The sequence below is a fragment of the Ambystoma mexicanum genome, chromosome 2q (genome assembly GCF_040938575.1).
Source record: "Ambystoma mexicanum isolate Mex_15411 chromosome 2q, UKY_AmexF1_1, whole genome shotgun sequence".
NCBI classification, from domain to species: Eukaryota; Metazoa; Chordata; class Amphibia; order Caudata; family Ambystomatidae; genus Ambystoma; species Ambystoma mexicanum.
Window position 1 is genome coordinate 1,394,763,547 of NC_090924.1, and position 24,790 is coordinate 1,394,788,336.

The 24,790-nt window shown below is 46.9% G+C and overlaps 1 protein-coding gene across 2 annotated transcripts in view; it reads right to left on the reverse strand.

Moving 5' to 3' along the window:
- KCNH8 (potassium voltage-gated channel subfamily H member 8) overlaps positions 1–24,790 on the reverse strand; it is a 1,879,819-nt gene that overhangs the window by 103,755 nt on the left and 1,751,274 nt on the right. For both annotated transcript variants that reach the window (XM_069648885.1, XM_069648884.1), the window contains one exon: positions 3,718–3,818. In XM_069648885.1, the coding sequence (XP_069504986.1) occupies positions 3,718–3,818 (101 nt within the window). The remainder of the gene's footprint in view (positions 1–3,717; positions 3,819–24,790) is intronic.

A 24,790-nucleotide genomic window follows, 5' to 3' on the forward strand; every position in this document is an offset into this window, starting at 1 on the left:
CAATCAAATCTGGAAGTCCATGGATGGTGTTTGAGAAGTTCACTGTACCTTCACAATGCACAGAACACATTTGAGATGTAATGGTGCAACTCCAAAGGGCACCTGGGAAAATCTCTGTAAAAGGTTTTTGCACAAGATTTTCTCCACTGCAAATTATTGAGACTATGGAAATCTAAGATGCCTTGGAGCAAATCCTAGCTAAAGTAGTGCAGAATGTTTGGTCCTGATATCTGTTTCCGAATCCCCTCGCCCCGCGATCACTGTTATCCCCCATCGCACAGTGGATAGAACCATGAGCAGGATGATGCAACGCTAGAGTACACGCCCTAAATTACTGGTTAACCTCTGAACAAAATGGCCGCTTGTGTTAGTTAACGACATTCTGACTGCTTGCACGCTAGATTGCACTAACGATTAATTAGTAGCTTGAGTTTCCAGCCAATATAATAGGTTAATCATTTCCTATGGTAATGGTGACACTGGCTAGGATTGTGTCTCCCTGCTGATGCGTCGGCAGGAGACATGAGAACAGGGCCCTAGGCTGCCAGGCCCCGTTGCGCAGCTCCGGCGGGAGCAATGATTTGACACGGACACCAAACGTGTTGCTGTCTTGCCCGGAACTGCTCTTTCTGAGCGGGGGCGGGGCTTTTATTTAGAACGCCTTACATCACCGCGTCGCGGGACGTAAGGTGGATATAACACCACCCATACTTTTGTTACATGCACCCCTTACTCTTTAAGCTGGCAAATGTCTTAATAGCAACCAGAAGTTGTGGTAAAAGTAATCCGTGCTATAACCGCTAGCATGGTGCCACGATTCTAATCTTCCAGAGCAGCTCTACATACCTTATTGCCTTTTGAGGCCTCAGATAAGGGGTGAGTTCTATTTACTTCAGAAGGCCTCTTCCTACCTCTGATGGCGGTGCGCTAGTGATACCCTTTGGCAGTGCCTCGTCTCCGCGTCATTGCCCTCTTTCTACCCCTTGCAATACCCCAAATTTCACTGAAAGAGGGATGATAGGTGCCTACACCTGACGCTTATTTTATGTGGCAGCCATCTTTGATTGCTTTTTTCATTTGGTTCTCGCGTTTTCTTTTTATACCTTTCACTGCCGTTCAGTGGACCCGTTTCAAACGCTGACTGCAGCGCATTTGGCGCGGGAACGTGTTCCTATTCCAAACCTAGAAGCCAGGCATTCGGCTGGGGTGATATGAGCCCTACAGCCTGGAGATGCGGGTCCTGCAGCTTGTTAAGGGCCTTCACTTCATTCAGGACGGTTAACTCGGGTTTTCTGGGCCTTAAAGAGTTGGCATATTTCACAGCTGTGGGATTAAAGGCTGCATTTCTTCTCCCTTGTATGTCTTCTGGTATTCCTCGCAGGGCTGTCCAACTCTAGGCCTCTAGGGGGCCAGAATTACAGGGCTCAAGTTGAGGGTACATGCGGGTGGATGCAGTCCACCCACTTTTTTCAGAGGGTGGCGCAGTCCACCCACTTTTTTCAGAGGGCGGGCCCCGCCCCCCTGGGTATTTTGGAGGCCGTGTTAAAAATGAGCAAACAGTTCCTGCTTTTTTTAAACTTGTAAATGTACACCGGCCCGGGGTCGCCAGGTCCGCAGGCCAGGCACTTCACCACTGCACCAGAAAAACCGAAGATAATTGGCAAACAACTAAAGCTGAATTGTCCCATTTCGGCTCTGCATGCTGCAGGGGAAACATTTGTATTGGTTCTTGGAGTTTAAACCATGCCCATCTCTTAACGTTTTCAAAAACACTATTAGAAGAAAATATCTTCTCTTGGTTTTTTGTGTGTGTGTTGATTTTATGAAAGGCCAATGCCATTCCTCCTGTGCAATTTGAATGGTTATGCAAAGCCAATTGAATGCAATGTGCATTTTTAACCTTGATATGCTAATTTCTGGCGACGTCACCTCATCATCATCATCATGCTTATGCTAATGAGTCCACCCACTTTGTTTTTTAGGACTTGACCCCTGCAGAATCCTGTTGGTTTTCAGGATATCCCATATTAATGTTCACGAGAAAAATGTATTTAGAATCATAGTATGCAAATTATCTCATGAATATTAATGAGCGGTTCTCTGAAAATCCGACATGGACTTTGCCCTCGAGTCCTGGATTTGGAAAAGCTTATTGGCTGCCCTCCATGCCCCAGAATAGTGTAGGCCTCCGTGTTACTGATAGTGGGCTTGTGCGACGGTCTCTGGCCATTAAGGTGTTACATTTAAGAAAGAGCTTGTATCAAGGCTGCCTAGTTAGTTGCCGAGTGCCAGTGCAGGGGGAAACTAAAGGGTGTAATCAATCATTTTGGAAATCAGTTCTCTACCATTCTTCTTGCATTTTCCTGTGATTAGAAGAATTGACTAGAACAATAGAAAAGAAAAAGAAAAACAGGAAACGTCAGGGTCTGGGCTCCCAGACTGCGGCACGTCACAACCATCCACATTAGGCACTCCCCACCCTCATGCAATTAAGAAAAGAAGTTGACTCCCCTCTTCAAGAAGCAGCTTCTTCACAACTCACAAGATACACTGCTGAACCCACCCAGCTCAGTATCCCTCCTGATTACTTCCCTCTACAACCCACCCCTGGTTACACCGGTGCCATGTCATTTCATCGTGGGACGATACACTGCTGAACCCACCCAGCTCAGTATCCCTCCTGATTGCTTCCCTCTACAACCTACCCCTGGTTACACCGGTGCCATGTCATTTCATCGTGGGACGATACACTGCTGAACCCACCCAGCTCAGTATCCCTCCTGATTACTTCCCTCTACAACCTACCCCTGGTTACACCGGTGCCATGTCATTTCATCATGGGGCGATACACTGCTGAACCCACCTAGCTCAGTATCCCTCCTGATTACTTCCCTCTACAACCCACCCCTGGTTACACCGGTTCCATTTCATTTCATCGCAGGATGTTTTTTCCCCTTTTTTTAACAGCAGAATTTCTTTATTTTTGGGGTGTTATCCCCTGCCTCCCACACCCTTAAATGTTTTTGCTATTCTCAAACACCCACACCCAAAACATATATTTGCCTAACCCCCCTAAAAATGTGATGGGTTTTTTTCATTAAAAGAATCGCAGTAAAAAGACCCGCGAAAAAACATTGCACGATGAAACGTCATCGTACCGTTACACCACACCCTCCTTTTCAGCACTGTTGCATGCTTCCCACTAACTTTAAGTGTTGTGTATTCCTCGCTAAGACGCCTTGTATGCCGGTAATACACGCTATGTTGTGAGGATTGTTCCACCCTGCAACCATATAATGTATCCCAGTCACCCTGCCGATGTACAGGGCTCAGTTCCTGATAAATGCAGTTTATGCAACACTGTGGAAAAGGGCTGGGTCTTGGTGGTCTTGTCTGCGCAGCCGCACTAGCTGAATTATCATTGACGGTGGCGGTGGTGATAAGATGTGGACTGTGCGGTGACAAGGATGGTCTTGACAACCAATTTATCTAATCGCGCAGCGTGAAGGAGACCTCAGTCAGAGTCTTTGCTCATCAATTGTTTCTGACAGAGTTAGAGGTGACATCTCATAAAAATAACAGTACTGTCATGTCCTGCCTCTCCCTCTGGGGTTATGATGCAGGGAAAACGACAGGAGGCGGTGACAATCAAGACACAGTGAGGGAATCAAGGGAGAAACGTTATTGTAACTTTGTACAAATGCTAAAGGTTGCCACCTAAGTTATGGTTGAGCCGGGACTCCCTCCTGATTTGGTCTGCTCCGAAGTCGAACGCCTGCCCTCCCTCGTTGTCGTCATCCTCGATCCCGTCGACCACCCTGTGGAGAGAGCAAGACAAGGAATGTCATCTTTAAAGTAGAAGAAGGTTTTCACTATACAAATGTTCTTCCCGGAAAGCTCTCCGGGGAGCAGCCATTTGCAATTCTGAGAACACTGCTAACGGCAAATGGCTGCACAACGCTTCTTCTGAGACGCCACCAAGCCTTGGACAGACTCAGTCACATGACAGGGCACTTGCCACATGACTGATTCTGCCCTATCCCGACTGGGCTTTCAGAGGCAATGGCCTTTCAGGAAACCTTTTAATACCCTGTAAGTGAGGTTGGGCGGGCTCTGAAGGCCATACCGTTGAGTTGCCTTGGTTATGCATTAGCCAATCACACGGGCAGATCCACAAAATAAGGGTTTACATGTGCGGCTTGTAGAAGTGTATTAATAGCTACAGGAGGACATACCCTAGGAGTGACCTATGCATGCACAAAAGTAGTAAACACGCCTTCCTACAACACACTATGACTTTGGAACATGTTACAGGCAGAGATAAGATAGGACCCTCTATCCTACATTTCAAGAAAGACCTGAACACCCCGCTCTTACCAAAGCTCTCAACATTCTGAGTACCCATGGAGGATGAACACAGATGATTTTCTTTTTGGCATGTAAGAGCTCATTGAAGTATATGGACGGGTAAGGGGTTTTGGGGCGTTAGAGGACTGACTTCATGGCGGGTGACACCTGCCAAAAGTGTGTGCATTGAGAGCTATGTCTTAAAGAACATGTCACCAATTGCGGATCACTCCACCCACTCCCACCTCTCTCTCCCTCTGCAGATCCCCACTCCCCATTCTAGCTACCCCAGCTACCCTTGCACTCTACTTGTAACCCCTGGGTGTGTCCCCTATGTACAGCACATCGTTGCTTCCCAACTAGGTTCCCACTTTAGTAAGCCCATAAATACATGCATGCAAAGCACTACCTATCTGCTAATTATGCTTGTAAAAATATTCCAGATACATAGGAATTTGCATAGAAAGCACAATACGCCCTACATCTGTAACATCAGGCTTTAGTAGAGTTGCAGAAGTATTTTCAAACTCATGGTGTGGTTTTCTTTTTAAAATTCTTAAAAGTCATTTAAAACAATACTGCCCCTCCCTGCCGATATGCAGGAAAGAACACCTTTTAGAGCAACTTCTGACATTAAGTAGTGATCCTGCCCTCACCGTGGTGATTTTACTGTGTGATGCTCCCACATGACAGTAAGAATAGCAGAACTAGGTCCCCTTCGTCCCCCAACTCGGGATCCCCTTACGTGCCACTTTGGGCCTTATACATCTTTACGCTGTTTACATCATTTTGTTACATTGTAAGTGTCAGGGGTGGACTGGCCTATAGGGAACTCTGGAGAGTTCCCTGTAGGCCTCTGCACCCTGTGCCTCTTCTGTGTGGTATTTCCACATTTCCCCATAGTAAAAGGGTTAGGCTTGCTGAAAATGTGAAATATGGGGGCGCTTTGAAAATTATTTCCAGGGCCTCTTTTGCTTTCCAAACCACCTCATGTTATTGTAGTTGCTTATTTGTAAAGCGCTTACAGGCGGGAAAGGCAACAAGAAGATATCATCGTCATTCTTAGGCCTTGAAGATTCCGAATGAACTAACTACAATAACTAGCATATTAGGCCGGGGCATTTCTACTAGTATAAGTGCATGACAAAGAGTGGGGGAGAAATGGGGGGGTGGGCTGGGGAGAGGGAGGAACATACAAGACAAGAGAAGTTTGGTAAGAATGCGCCTATGCATGCAGGCAGCTAGGAAGGGAAGGGAGAGGAGGACAGGACAGGCAAACAAGTACATTCCAGGTCGTGCACATGCACAGAACAGAAGTGCGAGGGAGGAGGAAGGGGCAAGTGTGCCCAGTTCAGTAGGGCCAGGGTTAGGTGCAGAGTGGGTGCCACCCTCATGGCACATATTCCGAGTGCAGTAATGCGAGGCAGAAGTGCATAGGCCCGGAGGCAAGTGCATGACTGGCGGGGGAGCCTGGCACCTGTGATGCTCTGGAGGTGCACCAGGTGACCAGTCAGCAGACTAACAGGTTGGGGATGAGAATGAAGGAGCTTCTGCTTCTCTTTGCTTCTGCTTGTTCTCCTCCTCTCCCCTGCTGACTTTCTGGCTGAAACTGAAACTGCACTGGTTATCTGGCCATTCTCTGTTCTCGGGCCCAGGTCCCTCCCCCACTAGTCGCACACCTGCACTGCCTTCCTAGCAACCCCCACACCTGGGGACTGTTTTCTGTTTCTCTACAGTCCCACTACCAGAACTTTACACCTGATGTCTGCACTTACCCTGTTTTTGCCATCTGCTGGCCGTACTTTTACTTACTGTTATTTATTTTATCATCCCATGTACTGCACTGTCACCTCCCCCTTCCCGCGCACTTTTCCCTTTCCCCCTTCCCATGCACTTGCATGATCTGAATGACACTTGGCCTAGTAGGATTGTTGTCTGTCTTCCTTCTGTTTCCCCTCCCTTGCCTCATCGCGCCTTGAAACACTTGTGTATAGGCGCGTTATAAATGCCGCAGCATATCATAAGAAGGAGAGAAAGGAGAGGTTAGCAAGGGAGAAGAACAGAGAAAGAGGAAGAGAAGAGGCAGGCCCTGAGGAGTGTCCGGAACTTAAGGAGGTCCGGCTCAAGACGGAGAAGTCATGTTACACAGACTTTTCATTAGGGTGCAATTTCACATCTGTAAGATTAATGTACCACACAGCTGATAGGATAATTGCTCCCTGACAAGAGGTCCTCCAATCAACTTGTATGGGATTTAACGATCAACACCATTTAATTTCTTTTACAACACTACTTACGTAGAAGACCACCCACATGCCACAACCCCCTGAAGAAGGTCCTAAATTCACACAGTGTTCGAAACATATCACAGCCTCATGTCCAGTGAAATGTTACATTACCATCACGTGCCCTCTTTCTGATCACATTACTTACTCTATGCGTGCTCCACCTCCATGTCAGGTATCCTAATCAATATATTTTCTCTTTTTCATGTTGAACCCACCCCCTCCGCCCCCGCTTGATCCTGCGAGTGATCCACATCTTGGTTTCTCCCCTGTCCCCTGGGACGTGGAATCCTGAGGAGTCCTCCTAGGCTGGCCTCCTTGCTTCCCATGTTCTCCCTTCCTGCTGGGATTCGAGGGCTTGTCACATGAGCTTCAGGGTGGATCTCCTTTGGTACATGCGGGGATTGGGCCACGGTGAAGGTCACTCCTGAGGAACCCCAGTAAGTAGGTGAAGGGCACTCCTGAGGAACCCCAGTAAGTAGGTGAAGGTCACTCCTGAGGAACCCCAGTAAGTAGGTGAAGGTCACTCCTGAGGAACCCCAGTAAGTAGGTGAAGGTCACTCCTGAGGAACCCCAGTAAGTAGGTGAAGGGCACTCCTGAGGAACCCCAGTAAGTAGGTGAAGGTCACTCCTGAGGAACCCCAGTAAGTAGGTGAAGGTCACTCCTGAGGAACCCCAGTAAGTAGGTGAAGGGCACTCCTGAGGAACCCCAGTAAGTAGGTGAAGGGGCACTCCTGAGGAACCCCAGTAAGTAGGTGAAGGTCACTCCTGAGGAACCCCAGTAAGTAGATGAAGGTCACTCCTGAGGAACCCCAGTAAGTAGGTGAAGGTCACTCCTGAGGAACCCCAGTAAGTAGGTGAAGGTCACTCCTGAGGAACCCCAGTAAGTAGGTGAAGGTCACTCCTGAGGAACCCCAGTGAGTAGGTGAAGGGCACTCCTGAGGAACCCCAGTAAGTAGGTGAAGGTCACTCCTGAGGAACCCCAGTAAGTAGGAGGAGGTGACTCCTGTGGAACCCCAGTAAGTAGGTGCTCTCCCGGGTGAAGAGCTGGGCCCAAGGCTAGATGATCAAGGATTTCTATTGGGGGCCCCATAACTGGTCTGGTGGTGTTTGTCGGGGCACCATGTACCTGATATTAGGAGAAGAGAGGTGCCTGAGAGAAAGGCACCAATCCCCCCCCCCACCACCCCCCTTCCAGCTGGTACTGTCGCATGCTTCCCACTCCCTCAAATGCACAAGAATACAATCAGGTCATTGGTGCTGGCTTTAGTGAGGAATGCGTTCGGACCACTGATACATGGAGGAAGTGGAGTATGTATGGTATGCATGCATGGTGATGGTCCCTATGGAATTTACTGAGCACAGAAAGGTATCATGGGGCTTTGTTGTGAGTTGTTAGCCTGGGCCCAGCCACTCCCACCTACAGTTTCAGAACAGACTGAGATGCCAGCATCTGTGTGGCCGACTTGTCCTCCCATCCCACACGCATCGGGGAATGATGCTCGGTTGTGCATGGTGTGAAGGACAGTCCAGGATGTGCACGCGTCACCCCACGTTGCCACCTTCCGTGGGGGCAGAGCACCATTTGTGCTGTGCATGGCAATACTTCTGGTTCTGACAGCAAGGAGAGGGACTACAAAGCCTGGGCTGATCTCTTTCTGGCTACACCCCACCCGCTTTGGTGCATTTAGGGAGCAAGGCGTGCACTCACAGAGAGTGATGGAAGTGGCAGCAGCGTCTAATGCTGTTAGGTGGGGTTGGTATGCCCGGCAACTTGGGGCAATGCATGTACCGATCATAGAGGGGGCTCTCCTGCATTGAGTGGTACCTTGAGCTCTACAATGGGCACTGCTGAACACACGCCCCTATAGATGGACATGGTGGGTGGTGTCAACTCAATTTCTTTTTCCTGAATCACACTATTATGGGCCTGCCCTTATTCCACACTCACTATCCCCATTGGTTCAAGGCTGCAAAACCGATGATGTGCTAAGAACATGGGTTTACAGCTCCAGAGGGAGAGGGGATTGTTTTGCAGCGGCTCCTAGGCCACACACATTGTGCACACACCGCACCCTGTGAGGTGGTGGGCGTCTCCATCTGGATTAGATAAGAAAGATGCCCACTTTGCATTACATCATATGGTACCTCCGAGGGATACTTGCCCTGTGCTTCCATCACTGTCTAGTTGCCACCTGGAACGGATTAGCTGATGTGGGTTTTGGAGATGCAGGGACCCAGCCCTCCTTTTCCAGAACCTTCAGGGCCACTAGTTGCTATGCATGTCCGACCTGGTCCTCCACCCGGCACACAGAGTGGCCGACTCAGTTGCATGGATCCTACAGACCAAGGAGTGTGAAGGGAGGCCTGAAGCAGGTGCTCGGCTCCCCCATTGCCAACCTCCAGCCTATTGCAATGTTTCATATTGAAAGCATTCAATTGGAACTACTTGGACCAAGATGCCTCAGGTAGTGGCCAAGATGCCTCAGGTAGTGGCCATTGGGCGGGAATGCCCTCCTGCTGAGTGATGTTGGATTGCTGTGGACTGCCGCTTCAGTTCTGTATATTGTGTGCTGTGCTAGGTCCCTGGCTTCTACTGTTACGGACGAGCTCAGTTGTGGTTGCGGTTCACTTTGTTGGGAATATAGTCTTACCCACTTGAAGTACACTAATTGGGCATTGCACGTGATAGCTATATCAGGTGATTCCAGGTAGATAACAAATTAACATGAAGACCAGTTAAGAAAGCCTTCTTAAAATCTCATGTCTTCAATTGTTCTAAATAGGCAACTCCATTCTACACGATCGAATACTTTTTCTGCGACTAGTGAAACAGCTGCTATGCATTCAGCTTCGCACTTTCATTTGGTGTCAGTATTAGTCTTCTCATGTTGGCTGCTGATGGTCGACACTTTACAAAGCCAGTCTGATTGGCATTCTGGGCAGCATTTTCCAATCGCCTCGCTGTTGCTTTAGCCAGTATTTTACAATCGGTATTGATTAGGCTTATTGGTCTGAATCCACTTGGTTCAGTGGTCTCGCGATCCTTGTTGAATATCAAACTTGTACTCACATCTGTTAGTGTCGCGGGGACGCGTATTTTTGTTTGTGGATGTTTTGAGCATATCTTTAAGAGCCTCATATACCACGCCGGGCATAATTCTGTAAAATTCCACAGGAAACCCATCTGGGCCAGGGGATTTTCCAACTTTCAGGCCATTTGTTGTCTTAAATACTTCCTCCACTGACTGCTGCGCATTCAAGCCTGCCTTCTCCGAGTCTGAAAGCATAGGTAGGATTAATTCCTGAAACAAATGTATTACAATCTTGTTTGTTAGCCTTGTAACATCTGCTCTATCTAGGTTCTCATAGTAATTGCAGAATTCTTAATGCATGGAATCAGACAGCATGTCATTTCCCCATCACCTTTCTTAATCAGGACTGAGTTCTTAGTCTACATGCCATTAGCCATGATCTTCGTAGTAAGCAACATTGATCCTGAAGAGGTCATATTCTGCTGTTTCCATCATTAGCTTGGTAAATTCATATTTCTTTGAAAACAAAGATCTCTGTATTTTGTCTGTTCTTTTGATCATGCAGTTCTTTTCTTGTTTTTGGTATCTTTTTTCTAATTTGTTATCTCAAGTTTGTTCTTTGCTTTGTCCTTGCTTGCTAGACCAATGAGAAGACCGCACATGCTGCATTTAAATGCCTCCCATATCATCCCATCATCAGTCTCGCCATTTCTGTTTATTTTCCGGAACATTTCTGCCTCTTTGATAAGCATTTGTCTCATTTCATCTTTTTCTAGTGCAGCTGTATTTATTCTCCAAATACAAGATTTCTTGATTGTAAAGTTAAATACAATCATTGTGATAACAGGTGAGTTGTCAGAGATACATATGCAGGGTTTAGAATTGAGATTCATTGAGCAGGAGCTAAAACCAGCTCCTGGGTGTCGGGCATCATCCAGCAGGCAGGAGCTACCTTAGGGGCACCAGGAGCTACTGGGGATGCTCCTTTAACTTTGTGTCCATTTTGTATGAACCATTGTGTTTAAATGTATGTTATTAGTGTTCTAATTCTTCTTCATTAACATTCTCAAAGACTCAAAGTTAATGCCACATTTACATGTTTAGAAGGCGGCAGTTGGCCCTAGGATCCAAAAGTAGCTCCTGGTAGCTCCTGGTTTCAAGTTAACCAGGCTCTACTGTGCTAAGTTAGCCAGGCTCTACTGTGCGAATCTAATATATCTATTCTATTATTATGAAATAAAATATAACCAGCCTTTGGCCCAGATAAACTATGTGATAGACCTGAGCAGTAAACAGATCCCACATTGATACCTCTCCTTTCTCTATATGTCTCCTCCAATGCGGGAACAGCGATGTGGTTTCTACTGTGTCCAAGGTTACGCCATAAGTATCCCTAGGGTGGGGGATGCCCTTACTGCCAGGCATCAGCAAACCTAAATGATCATCTACTGTTACTCTCTAACCCCCAGCCTGCTATTCTCTCCCTCTCTTAAGTACTTTACTACATTGCAGCGTCATTGAGACTATGCCCCCTTTGTTGTTGAGCAAAGCATCAGATACTGTTGGGCCTGCAGAGGTTTCCTTAGCCACAGTTCTTCAACGCAACTAAAATCAAGACTCATCAGTTTTCGGAATCAATTCCTTAATTTAACTAAAATGCAGTCACTAGATGGTATGTAGCAGGTAGGAAGGAACTATAGGATGGCCTTTGCCGTCATTATGAAGAAGATGAAGCGAGTGAACGTTAAAGTGCACTGGTCATGAGGCCTGGTACTGCTATGTGGGCACCCATAGGGAACAGCGCTCTCTCCTCTGTTCTTCAACGCTTACTTGTGGCCCTTGGAATGGCTGATCAAGAAGTGTGACATGGGGTTTCGGATGTACCCGATGTCACTCGATGTCACTATCTCATCGATAGGACGAGGATAGGTGATTGCCTTGCGCCAATCCATGTTTGGATGGAGGCCACCATGATGTACCTTAATGCTGTGATTTCCTGCCTGACCCTCTCACTTTAACCTGCCTGGAGATATTAGGGTCCACTGCCATCCTGGTGGGTTGGTGCACAACTTGGCTGTTCCTTTTGTCACCTCTTTTTGAGACTAGATCAGTGCTGTTGCAAAGAGTTCTCTTTCTCATCTAGGGCTCATCTAACACCTGTGCACTATGGATAGCTCCACCCATTGCGTTACCAGGCTCTGGCACTAGACGCGCTCAGTTACTGCTACAGTATTTACATAGGACTCCAGGTGGTGCAAACTAGAGCTCTTAGACTCATCTGTGCTTTAAGGAGATTGTAGCATGCTCCATGTAGAGACACTGGCTATTGGAACATAGATTCAGATGAGAGCAGTCGCTTTATTGTGGAAGGATTACAGGGCCATTGGCAAACCATAGTTGGCAGTGCCGGCATTATTTGGCTGCCTTACCAAAATGTTGCATGCTCAATTTGGGAACAGGCTGGTTCAATTGAGAGTTTGCAAGCAAATAAAAGTGGCAATAAACGCTGCCAAACATGGGTCGTCGATCCGTGGGATTCACTGCCACCAAGTCTTCGGGTGTTGACTTTGTACGTACTTTTATCCGGCGTGTAAAGCCCACTTTAGGGAATGCAGCTAGTGTTCCTTGTTGTATGTGAGACCATCTTGGAGGACCGTGGCTTGAACCTGGACTGCAAGTCATGGGGTTTATTTATCATTTGCCATTTTTGCCACAGTTTTGTCTTGTTAAAATGTGTTCTGAGCACGGAGAAGCTATCTTTTTGTTTTGGTGTTTGTGCACTTAACAAATGAAACAAATACAAGGAAATAAATTCATCCATCCAGCCATCCACCCATCCATCCATCCATACACCCATCCATCCATCCAATCATCTATCCATCCATCCATCCATCCATCCATCCATCCATCCACCGATCCACGCTCCCATCCATCCACTGATCCATCCATCCATCCATCCATCCATCCATTCCATCCATCCATCCATCCATCCATCCACCCACCCACCCACCCATCCATCCATCCATCCATCCACCCACCCATCCATCAGTTACCCGTCTACTGATTTATCCTTTTTTATCTGCATCCATCCACCGATCCACCCACCCATCCATCCACTGATCCACCCATCCATCCACCGATCCACCCATCCATCCACCGATCCACCCACCCATCCATCCACCGATACACCCATCCATCCATCCATCCATCCATCCATCCACCCATCCATCCATCCATCCATCCATCCAACCACCCACCCATCCATCCACCCACCCATCCATCAGTTACCCGTCTACTGATTTATCCTTTTTTATCTGCATATCTACATACCCACGTAACAAATGAAACAAATACAAGGACATAAATCCATCCATCCATCCATCCATCCATCCACCCATACACCGATCCACCCACCCATCCATCCACCCATCCACCCACCCACCGATCCACCCACCCATCCATCCACCGATACACCCACTCATCCATCCACCCATCCATCCATCCATCCATCTATCCATCCATCCATCCATCCATCCATCCACCCATCCACCGATCCACCCACCCATCCATCCACCGATCCACCCATCCATCCATCCACCGATCCACCCACCCATCCATCCACCGATCCACCCACCCAACCACCCATCCATCCATCCATCCATCCATCCATCCATCCATCCATCCATCCATCCATCCATCCATCCATCCATCCATCCATCCATCCATCCATCCATCCATCCATCCATCCATCCATCCATCCATCCTACCTATCTACCCATATTCCTTCCTTCCCAGCCATCTGTATACCTACCCAATTACTAGCCCCACCCATCAACCAAGCATTCCACTTACCTACCCCTCTACCTACCTGAATACCCATCTATCTACCTATCATCCATTCCTCTGTGCATCCGCCCATGCCCCTTTTTGTCTCCCCCTCCCTCACCCATTATAGTACTTTGTAATGCACCCACTACACTGGCGGCCACTCCGTAGTGCCCATAAGGTAAGGGAAGGGTGTACAGACATTTCATGCTGTGAAGGCATTCAGGTCAGCAAATGCAGGAGGGAAGAAAGGAGGATAAGTGCAGTAGGGTATCCCAGGAAGTGCAGTAAGGGTATCCCAGGAAGTGCAGTAACGGTATCCCAGGAAGTGCAGTAAGGGTAACCTAAGAAGTGCAGTAAGGGTATCCCAGGAAGTGCAGTAAGGGTATCCCAGGAGGAGAGTAGTAACCTGGGTGACATCTGTCAGTGTAGAGGGTGAAGAGGAAAAGGGTAAGGGGGACACAGCACGGAATGCAAGGGCAGAAGAGATGGGAGGTGGGTGAAAAGAAAGGGGTGAGTGCAGGAACTGTAGAGGGGCAGCCATGAAAGGGCGGGAAGGGTGGAATGAATTGCATAAAGTAACATGAGTTAAAAACTCTACGACAAAGTGCAGAGACCATAGCATATTTTCAATGAAGCGTTGTTAGTCCCTGCATTTGTGTCTTTCCTTGGAGCAGTGGAAGGCCATTTCATAGGGCAACTCCAGGGGCTCTCAGAGTTCCTTCTTCTCCAAACCCCTGCCTCCTAAAGGTAGAAGCAAGATTGTCTTTGGATGACTAGGACCCAAGCAGATTTGACGGGCCCTGGGGATCGTCCCTCTGCTCTAGGGAGGCTGAGCCAGAGTCCCAGAAGTCTTTGAGAATGATGCGCAGCTCTTTGAAGTGGATGTGGGCGGCAATTGGGAATCAGTGAAACCAGACCATTGAGCTCAGGGGTCTATGAGCATCATCAACATGGCCGCCTTATCCCGGGCGACCCGGAGCTGATAGATCAGGTGTTTAAGCAGTGCCAGGACGGGTCTGTTGCAATAATCTAATCTGGAAATCACCATGGCTGCAATCACCTGCACTCTCTGCGGTAGATACAGTTAGTGGTATCCCCTGGGAGTGTCCTTTTAGCCCATGTCTACCCACCCCCCCACACCTCCAATGTGTTCCTTTCTAGAGTTGCAGATCTTTCCCTCACCTCAGGCTCGTCGGCATATACAGCTGCTGCGAAAGGCTGCCCCCGCCTAACCCCACTCTTTGCCAGCTGCTCTTGGCATAAGCAAACTTCCTTCTTAGACCTCCTAGACTATCACTGTGATACAGTGCTTGGCCTCCATGGACCAGCCACCTGTGTGAGTGTGAGTGAGTGTCTCCCATACCCGGAATGCACTTAAGGGTTAATCCGTTCAGTCTTTCCTTTTTTGTCCTGCAACTTACTCCTCTACACTAACCTTAAGCGTTCTTTCATCGAAGGGTGTAATTTCGATGGGTGTTTTCCAGAGTACTTTTCTCCTTGTGCGCTGTCCAATTAGACTCTTACCCCTCCCTGAACAGAGCATCACCCTGGCATCCTGCTCAACTTTCTTGGCGTTTAAGGCATTGACCCCCCTACAGCTCTTAGGACAATTCCTGATTACTCACTCCCTTCTGTACAGGTGCCGGGACATCTGAGGAGTAGGTGGATACACAGAATGGCACTGCTGTGGTCCTCATCACCACCACAACCACGGCAACCAGCACCGCCTCCTGTCAGACATCACCCATTAATCACATCATCACCTCAAATTGCAAATACAGGCATATGCATGCATGTCCAGGAGGATGCTGACAAGGGTGCTGAGACTGATGGCGGACAAGGTGCAATGTACTCCAGATGGGACAGGTATGCGTGAGGACATGGCAGGAGATGCTGGCAAGGGTGTCTTTCCTGCTTTCACACCTCCAACTTGGTAGGACATTGGGCACTGGCCACAGCTGCTAATGCCATGCCACTGAGTCAAGGATGATCTTTCAAGGCAGCAGGTGGTGGTACTGCAGGATGTTGCTGCAGCAGCGAGGGAGCTGTCAGCAGCTATAGGCAAGATGCAGAGAAAGGGTGGAAGCTGAACTCAGAACCTCTCCAGGGCACCGAACAGACTGGCTTCAGCCAATGCGACACTGAGCAGGAGGATGAGCAAGGTTATGGAGTACCTGGAGAAAAACACCTCCCAGGATGCTCGAGTGATTGCTAGGGAACCCCAATCACGATTGACTGGCAGCTCCTACTCTACCTCTCCTATTGGTGCCTCGATCGGCAGCTGAACTCCCTGCTCCCACTGGCTGTGCCAAACAGCAATGGTGTAAATTAACTTTATGGGTGCAATAGTTGTTGTAGTCAGGTTGGTGAGTGCTTGGGGGATCTAGTAGGGTGGAATGTGAGGGTGATATGTGATTGGGGGTTTTGTTGGCGTTAGGGTGGAGGCAGACAGATGAAAGAATGGGAGATCCTCTCTGTTCGTGTTATGATGGAGGGAGTTGTATTTGGTTGGGGCTTGCAAGGCTTAGTCAGGAGCCTACTTGCAGCAATTGCAGTCCTATGTCACTCCCCCGATGCCTCCATTTTTTTGCCCATGACCTTGCCCCAAGCCTCCCCTGTCTCCGTTCCCATCCAGCCTTCATTGACTCCATTGCCTCACCCTCTATTATCCTCCTAACATCCCTTCCCTTTCCCTTACTTTCGCTTACTTTACTTGTCTGTCTTGGGTTGATTAAGCTATGTATAAAGTAACACTCCCCTCTTACACAAAGACAATTTCCTGGAGAAAAAGGTTTGCGTTTGATCTAATTTGCATATCCGCAATGCCTTGCTGTTGTGGCTCAGAACTGGAGGTGAACTTCCAGCGATGGCTATTAGGTGGCGTTGAGGAATGTGTGACTTGGCTCAAACGGCGTATCCAACTTACATATTTCAGGTGAAAGGATTTTTTCAAACCTTTTTAAACCCACCATAACTTTCTTGGTGTTGCAAAAATATATACTTAACGGAGATGCTCCTCATTTAGAGATTACAAAGGAAGATTAATCGTAGATGGAGATGAACAGCTGGGTGTTCGGTGCTATTGTGGGCGGCGGATGAGCTTACATTTGCGTCAAGTAAATAAATCATTGTGCAAAGCTGTAAGACCGGAGGCGGCGGGCCAATACTGCCCAGGTAATGCTCCTGGGGCCGTAGTTACAGGCCCGAGCGTAGCAAGGGCATTAACGAAGCCCCAGGGCATTACCATGGGCGGTATTGGCCGGCCGCCGAGTGCCGTATAGCCATTAGTACCCCGTCCCGTTAGACCGGGGTACCAATTGCATTTTTTTCTGTTTTGAAACGCTGCCGCGTTCGAAACAGAAAAAAAAAAGTTGAAATAAATGGCCGCCGGCAAAGGGAAAACGTAGTCTGTTTTCCCTTTCAATGGCGTTCATCAGGAGCGGACGCGCTGGGAACAGAAGTGTTTCCAGCGCGTTCGCTCCAAGAAAAGAAGAAAAAAGAAGGTAAGTGGGGTTGGGAGGGTGGGGTGGTGAGGAGATAGTTTGCAGGGGAGGTGGTGGAGGAAAAAAAATACTTACCTGAGTCCCTGGCGGGGGACGAAGGCAGCCTCCAGCCATGGGGAGGTTTGAAGCGGGGATCGCCCCGTTTCGAGCCCCCTCATTGGCTAAGGGGCTGCCACGCCCCCCGCTGGGCACAAGAGTACCCGTCATGCACGGCATACATGGGAATACCGTGTGGTATTGCTCGGAAAAGAGCCAATCCACACGCTGTATTCCCGGTGCAGGGTACTAATGTACATAATTTCCAGTACTGTAAAGTTTGAATGGTTATTACATTAAAGTTGCAGTTTTTTTAAAGAAAAATTGCCAGTCGCTCTACCTTATGCAGTAGGACCAAAGGTCTGTGGAAGTGACAGATTAAAGAATCCAGCAATGGCAAACAAAGCTGGAATTGGCACTGCTGATGTCAGTTGGTGTGGTGGAGAGTTAGATGTAGCGATGTAGATGGGGTGATTGGGGCAAGAAGGCATCCAAGACCTGTCTCAGTCACACGGAGAAGGTGGCCTGTAACACCCCTTGCCATTGTCTGCCAATGGAACACCCGACCTTGCTTTGTGGGTAAATGGGACGTCCCAGTGTTTGGCAGTATGGATGCAGATGCTGATTTGAGCTGGAGGATGCAGGTGATGCTCTTGCTGTTCACGCTGTGCAATGTCAGTACTGGAGAGATGGTCTTGACCCTGTAATAAGGTCTGCCCCCTCCTTCTCCTCCTCTGGACCAGCTGTATCTTGTCTCTGGTCTGCCACATCTCCCTCTTGCCTATTGATGAGACCAGCCTCATGCATCCTGCGCCACGGAGGGTTTCTTGGGTGCTGGCCTTTCATGCTCTTTTTCATATGAGTGCATGCACCTGGTCCGTCCTTGTTTGGTCTCTAATCACGGAGTACAGATTTATCTATACTGAATTATTTTGCTTTATCTATATGAATCGGTTGTAGGTGAAAGGGTCGAATGCAATTGTTTTGAATGCAATCATTGCGAACCAAAAGGACTGGAAAAAAAAGTCGAATGTATGTTTTTTTTTGGGGGGGTCCCCCCAAAACCCCTGTTTTTTGTGTAAAAACCTGTTTTTTCTCCTATAAGAAAGCAACAAAAAAAAATACATTTATAAAAGGCATTCAACTTTTTTTTTCTCGGTCTTTTTGTTTCGAAATGATTGTATTTCGAAACAATGTATTCAACCCTTTGACCAGACACCATATGAATCAATACATTTTTCAGTGTGATATGCGTGTGTGCACCGGGTGTCAGCTATTTCTCCATGGCCATTGGTCAATTCTTGTGTTGAAGGGCGCTTTCGTTTTCCAAGATGCATTTGTGTATTTCATTAATTTATGGACAAATACTGGCCTTTGTGCCCGCTTGTATCACCTTTAAAGCATAACCACTATTGGGGTGGTCAGGAAAGGTCCTCATGATCAAGAGGTGTTTATGTTGCGCACGCCATATTTGTGACGAGGAGTGCAGCGAACGGGTGCGATGTTGCAATTTTATAAGTATCCAGTATAGTTAAATGTAAATGGGATATGTTATTTGGTGGTACTTTTGGGTTAAATTGACACATATTAGCTTTGCAGGCACGTAGAAAGACAAATGCTAAAACTGCCAAATGAAATATAAACACGATTCGGACACAATGTGCTATAGAGTGCCCAGATGCAGGCATGAGGAGTTTCTTAAATGCGCATGCAGGAACAAGGGGGCCCTGTCCTGCAGAATCCATTGCAAAGGAAAAGGTAGTATTTATTAAACATGCATGCACAGAGAAAACATATAATGGGGATTCATAAATGTACATGTAGTGGGCTTTTTCATAAACAGATTGAAACACAGCAGTCAAGGATTGACTTTGAGAAACTGGTGCTGTGAAGCTTTAGAGGCCAAAGGATGGATAAATAAGTAACTATGACCTTAGCAATAATCGACTCAGCTGAAGGAGAGGACCATGGGGTTTATGGTCTGATAATATCACAGAAAGCATATGTAATCTCTTGGATACATGGGAGCTTGACAGGGAGTTTTCGCCATTTGTTTTTGACCAGCAGTAAAATGTGGAGTGAAGTAATGCTCGAGGGTAAAGTGATTGAAACCTAAGAGTTTCAAATGTATTCTCAAAATGTTCTGTGCATGATGAAATGGCAGCTATTTAGATTAGAATGTTTCAATGGAGCAAGGAAACCGGGGCAGATGAGATTACTATCGTCAGTTCCAAGAGAACCTGTTTACTCAGCCTCTTTCATATAACTTGAAGTATCTATGTGGACCTTGTGCAATTTGGTTTAAGGTTAAAGGCCTTTTATTAATAGTAATGAATTATGTTTGCTCACAAATTTTTAACTGGTTGATGATGTCATGACTTACCACAGACAAATCTTAAAAGGAGGTGTGTTTTACACATGAGCTGAAGATCGCAGTTAAGATAACGGCTACCAATGATAATATAGGAATTGGAGAACGATGGGATTTCTTTGAAGGGGGTTTGTCCAATCACATGTGGGGATGGATTATAATGAAAGTGTCTTCGCTGTTGCAAAAATGTATCTAATGTGTCAATTTATGTGGTTCAGTGAGACGAGGGTTACTTTGGCTCAATAGAGTCATCTTGCTGCTCCCCGGATGATTGAACAATAAACTTGCTTTGCTTACAAAACATGCACTCGTTTCTTAAATGGGGGGCTCGCTTTGGGTTAAAATGATTAGGGGCCCACCCCTACACCACTGTCCTTTAGCGGTTTTTCATTTTGGAAGTACTTTGTGCCACTCATAATTAAGTGCGAAATACAGCATGTCAATTTTGATGAAACACTGCATGTGCTATTTTTCATTTGTGCAGAAAATACCATGTCCCATGTACAACTTGCAAGCAGGCAGTATACTAGGTGTAATTTCAAATGCTGCCTGCTTTTACTATTATTACCAAATTCATAATAATTGGTTTGATGGGAAGTGTTCCCAGATCCTGCAGGGAAGGTTAACTGGAGAGCTGACTTCTAATTTCATCCAGTAGCTACACCATGAAGGGGTTACTGCCTTACTCTTCTCCCAATTTAGTCCCAGAAACGTCCAATCCAATCCATTTGCAGTGAATGTAGCCAGTTTCATTCAGTAGAACTGAGCCCTCGATCCAGGCACATTTTCCAGATAACCACTGACCATGTCAATGGCTCCCAGTCTGGTTCCATGAATTCTGTTAGTTGAGTGAGATCATGAAATGGAATTTGCCCTCGGTGGCTGACTCTGGTGATGCCTTTTGTAAATGGGCACCAAGCATGTGCAGTATCTACACGTAGACTAGTTAGTGCATGTTGTCAGCTTACTCAGAATCATGACGCAGATGGGTGTCATGGTTTCACACGTTTACGTTTTCCAGTAGCTGTTACTGATTCCTATCTTAATGGTTCTCAGTGGAGAAATCATAAAAGGACGAAGAGCTGACACAGGCCTGCCAGGATCCCTTCCTTTGTTAGCCAGGATCCCTTCCTTTGTTAGCCAGGATCCCTTATTTTGTTAGCGGGGATCCCTTCCTTTGACTATGGTCTGCACAAGCATGTCTCAAGCAGGTGTTTGACTTGATGAGCTACTTTACCAATGATCCAAGAACATATTTTAAAATGAGGAAAACAGAATAAAACCAAGAGTTAAAATGGATCATGCTGCACTCAAAATTGTTTATTTGATTACTTTTAAAGTAAGGTAGGGATAATCAATTATTTTCTCCAATACTTAAATTATTACTATTAAAATATAATACAAATTAGTATTCAGCCACTCATGAAGCTCTTTAGCAATGGGGAGGTCTCAGGCAAGTTAGTGGTTGGTGGGCATGTGCCCGCAACTCATACAAAACAATATTACAATTTGACACAAATGCTTCCATTTCTCTGCCTTATAACCGTAGATGCCACTGAATCAGTGGAACATCGTTATTTTAGGTGGACCTGGAGTGATAGCAGTTTGTGGGAGCAGCTCATAGGTCTTCTGTTGCTCATGGCCCCTGAATGAGCACCCGTAGGCGTATTGGGGTGCGACAAATGCACAATCGTTATAGGGAGTGTGAGGAGCCAGGAATGGGACATAGACACAGAGGACTCATCGTGATTGGTGCACATGTTTATTTAAAGAATTAAGGGGTGGGAAACTGCCTCACTGTCTATAATCTAGGAGGTATTTCCCCACCTCAACCAAAACTAAGGGTCTCTCCTAAATTGTTGAAGGGGGTTACTACAATAGGCCATCATTGGATGAGGAATGGAGGGATTATCCCTAAAAGGGAAAGGGGATATCATGTCTCATCTGATGATGCCTGTCGTCCTCCCCCCCGTGATGGTTGCTTCCCCTCATGTGACCCTCCTTCACATGGCCACCCCCCGGGTCAGGATCAGGTAGCAGCTACCGTCCCCTGGCCACATGAGGAGCGGTCCCTCTGGGAAAGGAGTGATGACATCATCAGATTCATCATATACCCTTGCCCCAACTCTCTGGCTTCCCGCCCATGGGTCTCCCCCTTGTTTTAGTAGGGGTTTTAGCACTTTGAGACACTCCTAATACTGCTCATCCAACTCCAGATGGAACCATTATGTGGAGTCTCCCCTTCTTCCCAGGAGTCTACAAACGAATACAAACTGGGAGAGTTGTTGATATTCCCTATGGTGTTTTCTTAAAAAAAAAACAAGGTAGGGGTTCTTATTTTTATCTGTGCCAGTTGTGATGCCCATTGGTAAAACTGGGGAATATCACTTCCTATAACTAGTTAGGCCAGTAGGTTGGGGCTCAGGGCCACTATAAGATGTAATTCTTTATCCAAGATGGTCATGGGAATTTGTGTTTGCGGGTGAGGCCATGGGCAAAGCCTACTCTCTCTTTTCCAATCCTCTTCCCCAGAAAGTTATTCTGTTATTAGGGCACACCCCTTTCTCCCAGTGTCTAATTGGGCCCATATAGCATTTCTGCCTAGGATAGTAGGTACACTACTGATGGCTTTGCCTCCAGTGTATAGAAAAGTGTGGGCTTTTCGCCTGTTTTTTTTCTCTCCCTTTAGGGAGATGTCTATCTGGATTATCTTCCCAATCTGCCAGATTCTCACTAGGTTGGGTGTAAAGGATACTCGCAAAGGAGGGCTAAGCTCTCACTTCCTTACTTCGACCATCCTGACTGGGCTCTTTTAGCAATGGCATGGTGGGGAGATCAATCCTATTCAAGGGGCAATGCTTTGCCGGATGACCATACTCTCCTCAAGAGAAACATACCTTCTAATCTAAGGTAGGGGATGGGGGTATAATAGATGGTATTTCTCAGTTTTCACTCTCTATCGCCGTAGCATCAAAACCTGGTCCATTACATTTAGGTCTCTTTGGTGTCACTGGTTCCTGTAAACCGCTGAGTGGTGTCCCTGGGGTAGATGGTTCCTGCTCCTCCTGGTGCTCCTCCTGGTCTAAAGAGCAATACTCTAGATGGAATCCAAATTCTTCCCATGAGGGATCTGGCTTGTCTTTTGTAGGAGTCGAGGATCCAAGGAATGGTGTCTCTTCATCTTCTCCTACCATGAGAGCGTCCGTATCTAGCTCGATATCACTGGATTCTTTGGGGCTCCCCAGTTCCCAGAGGTTATAAGGAGGTGCTAACAGTTTCAGTGGTTCTCCCTTCTCCTCATATGTTATTTCAGGCCCAGGACTGCCTATTGGTTCCCCAATGGAGGATATTGAGTATACCAAGGGGATAGGGTGGCTGAGACTTTTCCTGGTAGGTATCACAAATATCGTCTGGAGAGTGGGCTGGGTTTTATCTTTTGATTCAAAGATTTTAACTTTGTAGGGGTATGGAGTGATATATTATCTCCTCCAAATCTCATATTGATGTCATCCTTGTAGGAGGATGTTGAGGCACCTGTTGAGTGTGCAAGAAATGACACACACGCTGTATGGAGCGGTATACCTTGTCTTTTATAACAACAAATTAACCAAGCTAAGTAGAGCTCTCTTCATAACGACCCCCAAAACGGGAGGCTCTCTTCAACTGCTCAAAGTGGAATCAGAACCTCCATTCCACCAGGCTCCAAGTTCCCCCCTGACACTGTACCTTGGAGCCTGGTAACTAGTCACACAAGAACCTAGTAACAATAATGAGTAACTATATACAACATCTATATACAACTCAGACAATACATATGCAGATCCTCCTGACACACATACAAGCACTCCTAACACCTCCCTTCCTTCATCCTAATGCTTAACACACACTTCATTCCTCTGCAACACTGCCACTCTTTCCTTGCTCCAAACCCCTCTCACTTTGACTAACACTGAGGAGCCCAAATGCTTAATCACCTCATTGGATTCAGAGAACAAGGAATTACCTTTCCTTACTTTCGTCGGAAGCTTCACTTTGACCCATTCACCCAGTCTAGCCACAAATTCCCTGCAACAATTCTTCTCATCATATCTTAATTTGGATCTATGCCGACTGGGCAATAATTTCTTCCTCACCACATCTACATCCACACCTACACACCGTGACCTAGCCATCCATCCAGGACATACACGCGAATTTGGCTTCCTACCCCGCAACAACTCAAAGGGAGGCACCCCTGTGACCTCATGTGGAGCTAGTCTATATTGCAACGTCCTCTCCATGATGGTTCACACCCAATCTCCACCTGTGGCCACCGCAATCCTAATAGCATCCATCAAGGTGTGGTTGAATCTCGCCACACACCCATTCCCTTGTGGATGATATAGTGAGGTTGTGACTTGCTCCACAGCATGCTTCTCCAAAAATTCCTTGAATTACCTTGAAACTAACTGTACCCCCTTATCTGATAAGCACCTGCGGAAAAAAAACTTCTCTCCAAAATAACGGCTCAAAGAAATCTGATAATATTACTACTAGTTACTTCTTTCAGAACACACACCTCCGCCACTTGGACAACAAATCCATCACCACCAGTATTATAGGTATCTCTGGATCCTCTAATATTAAAAGGACCTAACAAATCCAATGTCACCTCATCCCATGGCATCCTCAGACTTTCTCTAACAGCCATTGGTGTTTTCTGAACCCTGAGACCATGGTCTCCTTCCACACACTCAAAACAGGTATTCACCTGCTCTTCTACATCTGTACCGACTCCTGGTCACCAAAAATCAGATCTTATCAAACCTTTGGTTCTTGCAAGGCTCAAATGACCACTATGCGGCAACTCTACCACTGCATTCCTCATCTTTTGTGGGACCACCAGCTTATGACCCCTGCATAAATAATTATCTTTACACAAAGTTCATTTCTCACCTTCCCATACCCTTTCATCCTTACATCACCCACATCAGTTACATTTCTCCTCACAAAATCCACAACCTCTTGATACACATAATCCTCCACACATGCCAGATCCCACTCAGACTTCTTTATGCACTCTTGGACACGAATAATGTCACCAATATCCTCATCATCGAACTCAGAACCCTCACCAGCTTCACATATCTCTGCTACTGACCTCGACAAGGAATCAGCCACTACATTGTCCTTCCCTGGAACATGTTCCATACAAAGTTGTAGTCCTTGAAGACTACTAAACCATTTCATAATACCCCTCGACACACCCTATGAACCACCATAAGAAAAGATACTGATTAGTGGTTTATGGTCAGTACAAATGGTGAACTCCCGACCCCACAAATACATTTTGAACTTCTCCACTGCCCATGTAGATGCCAATGCCTCTTTCTCTACCACAGAGTA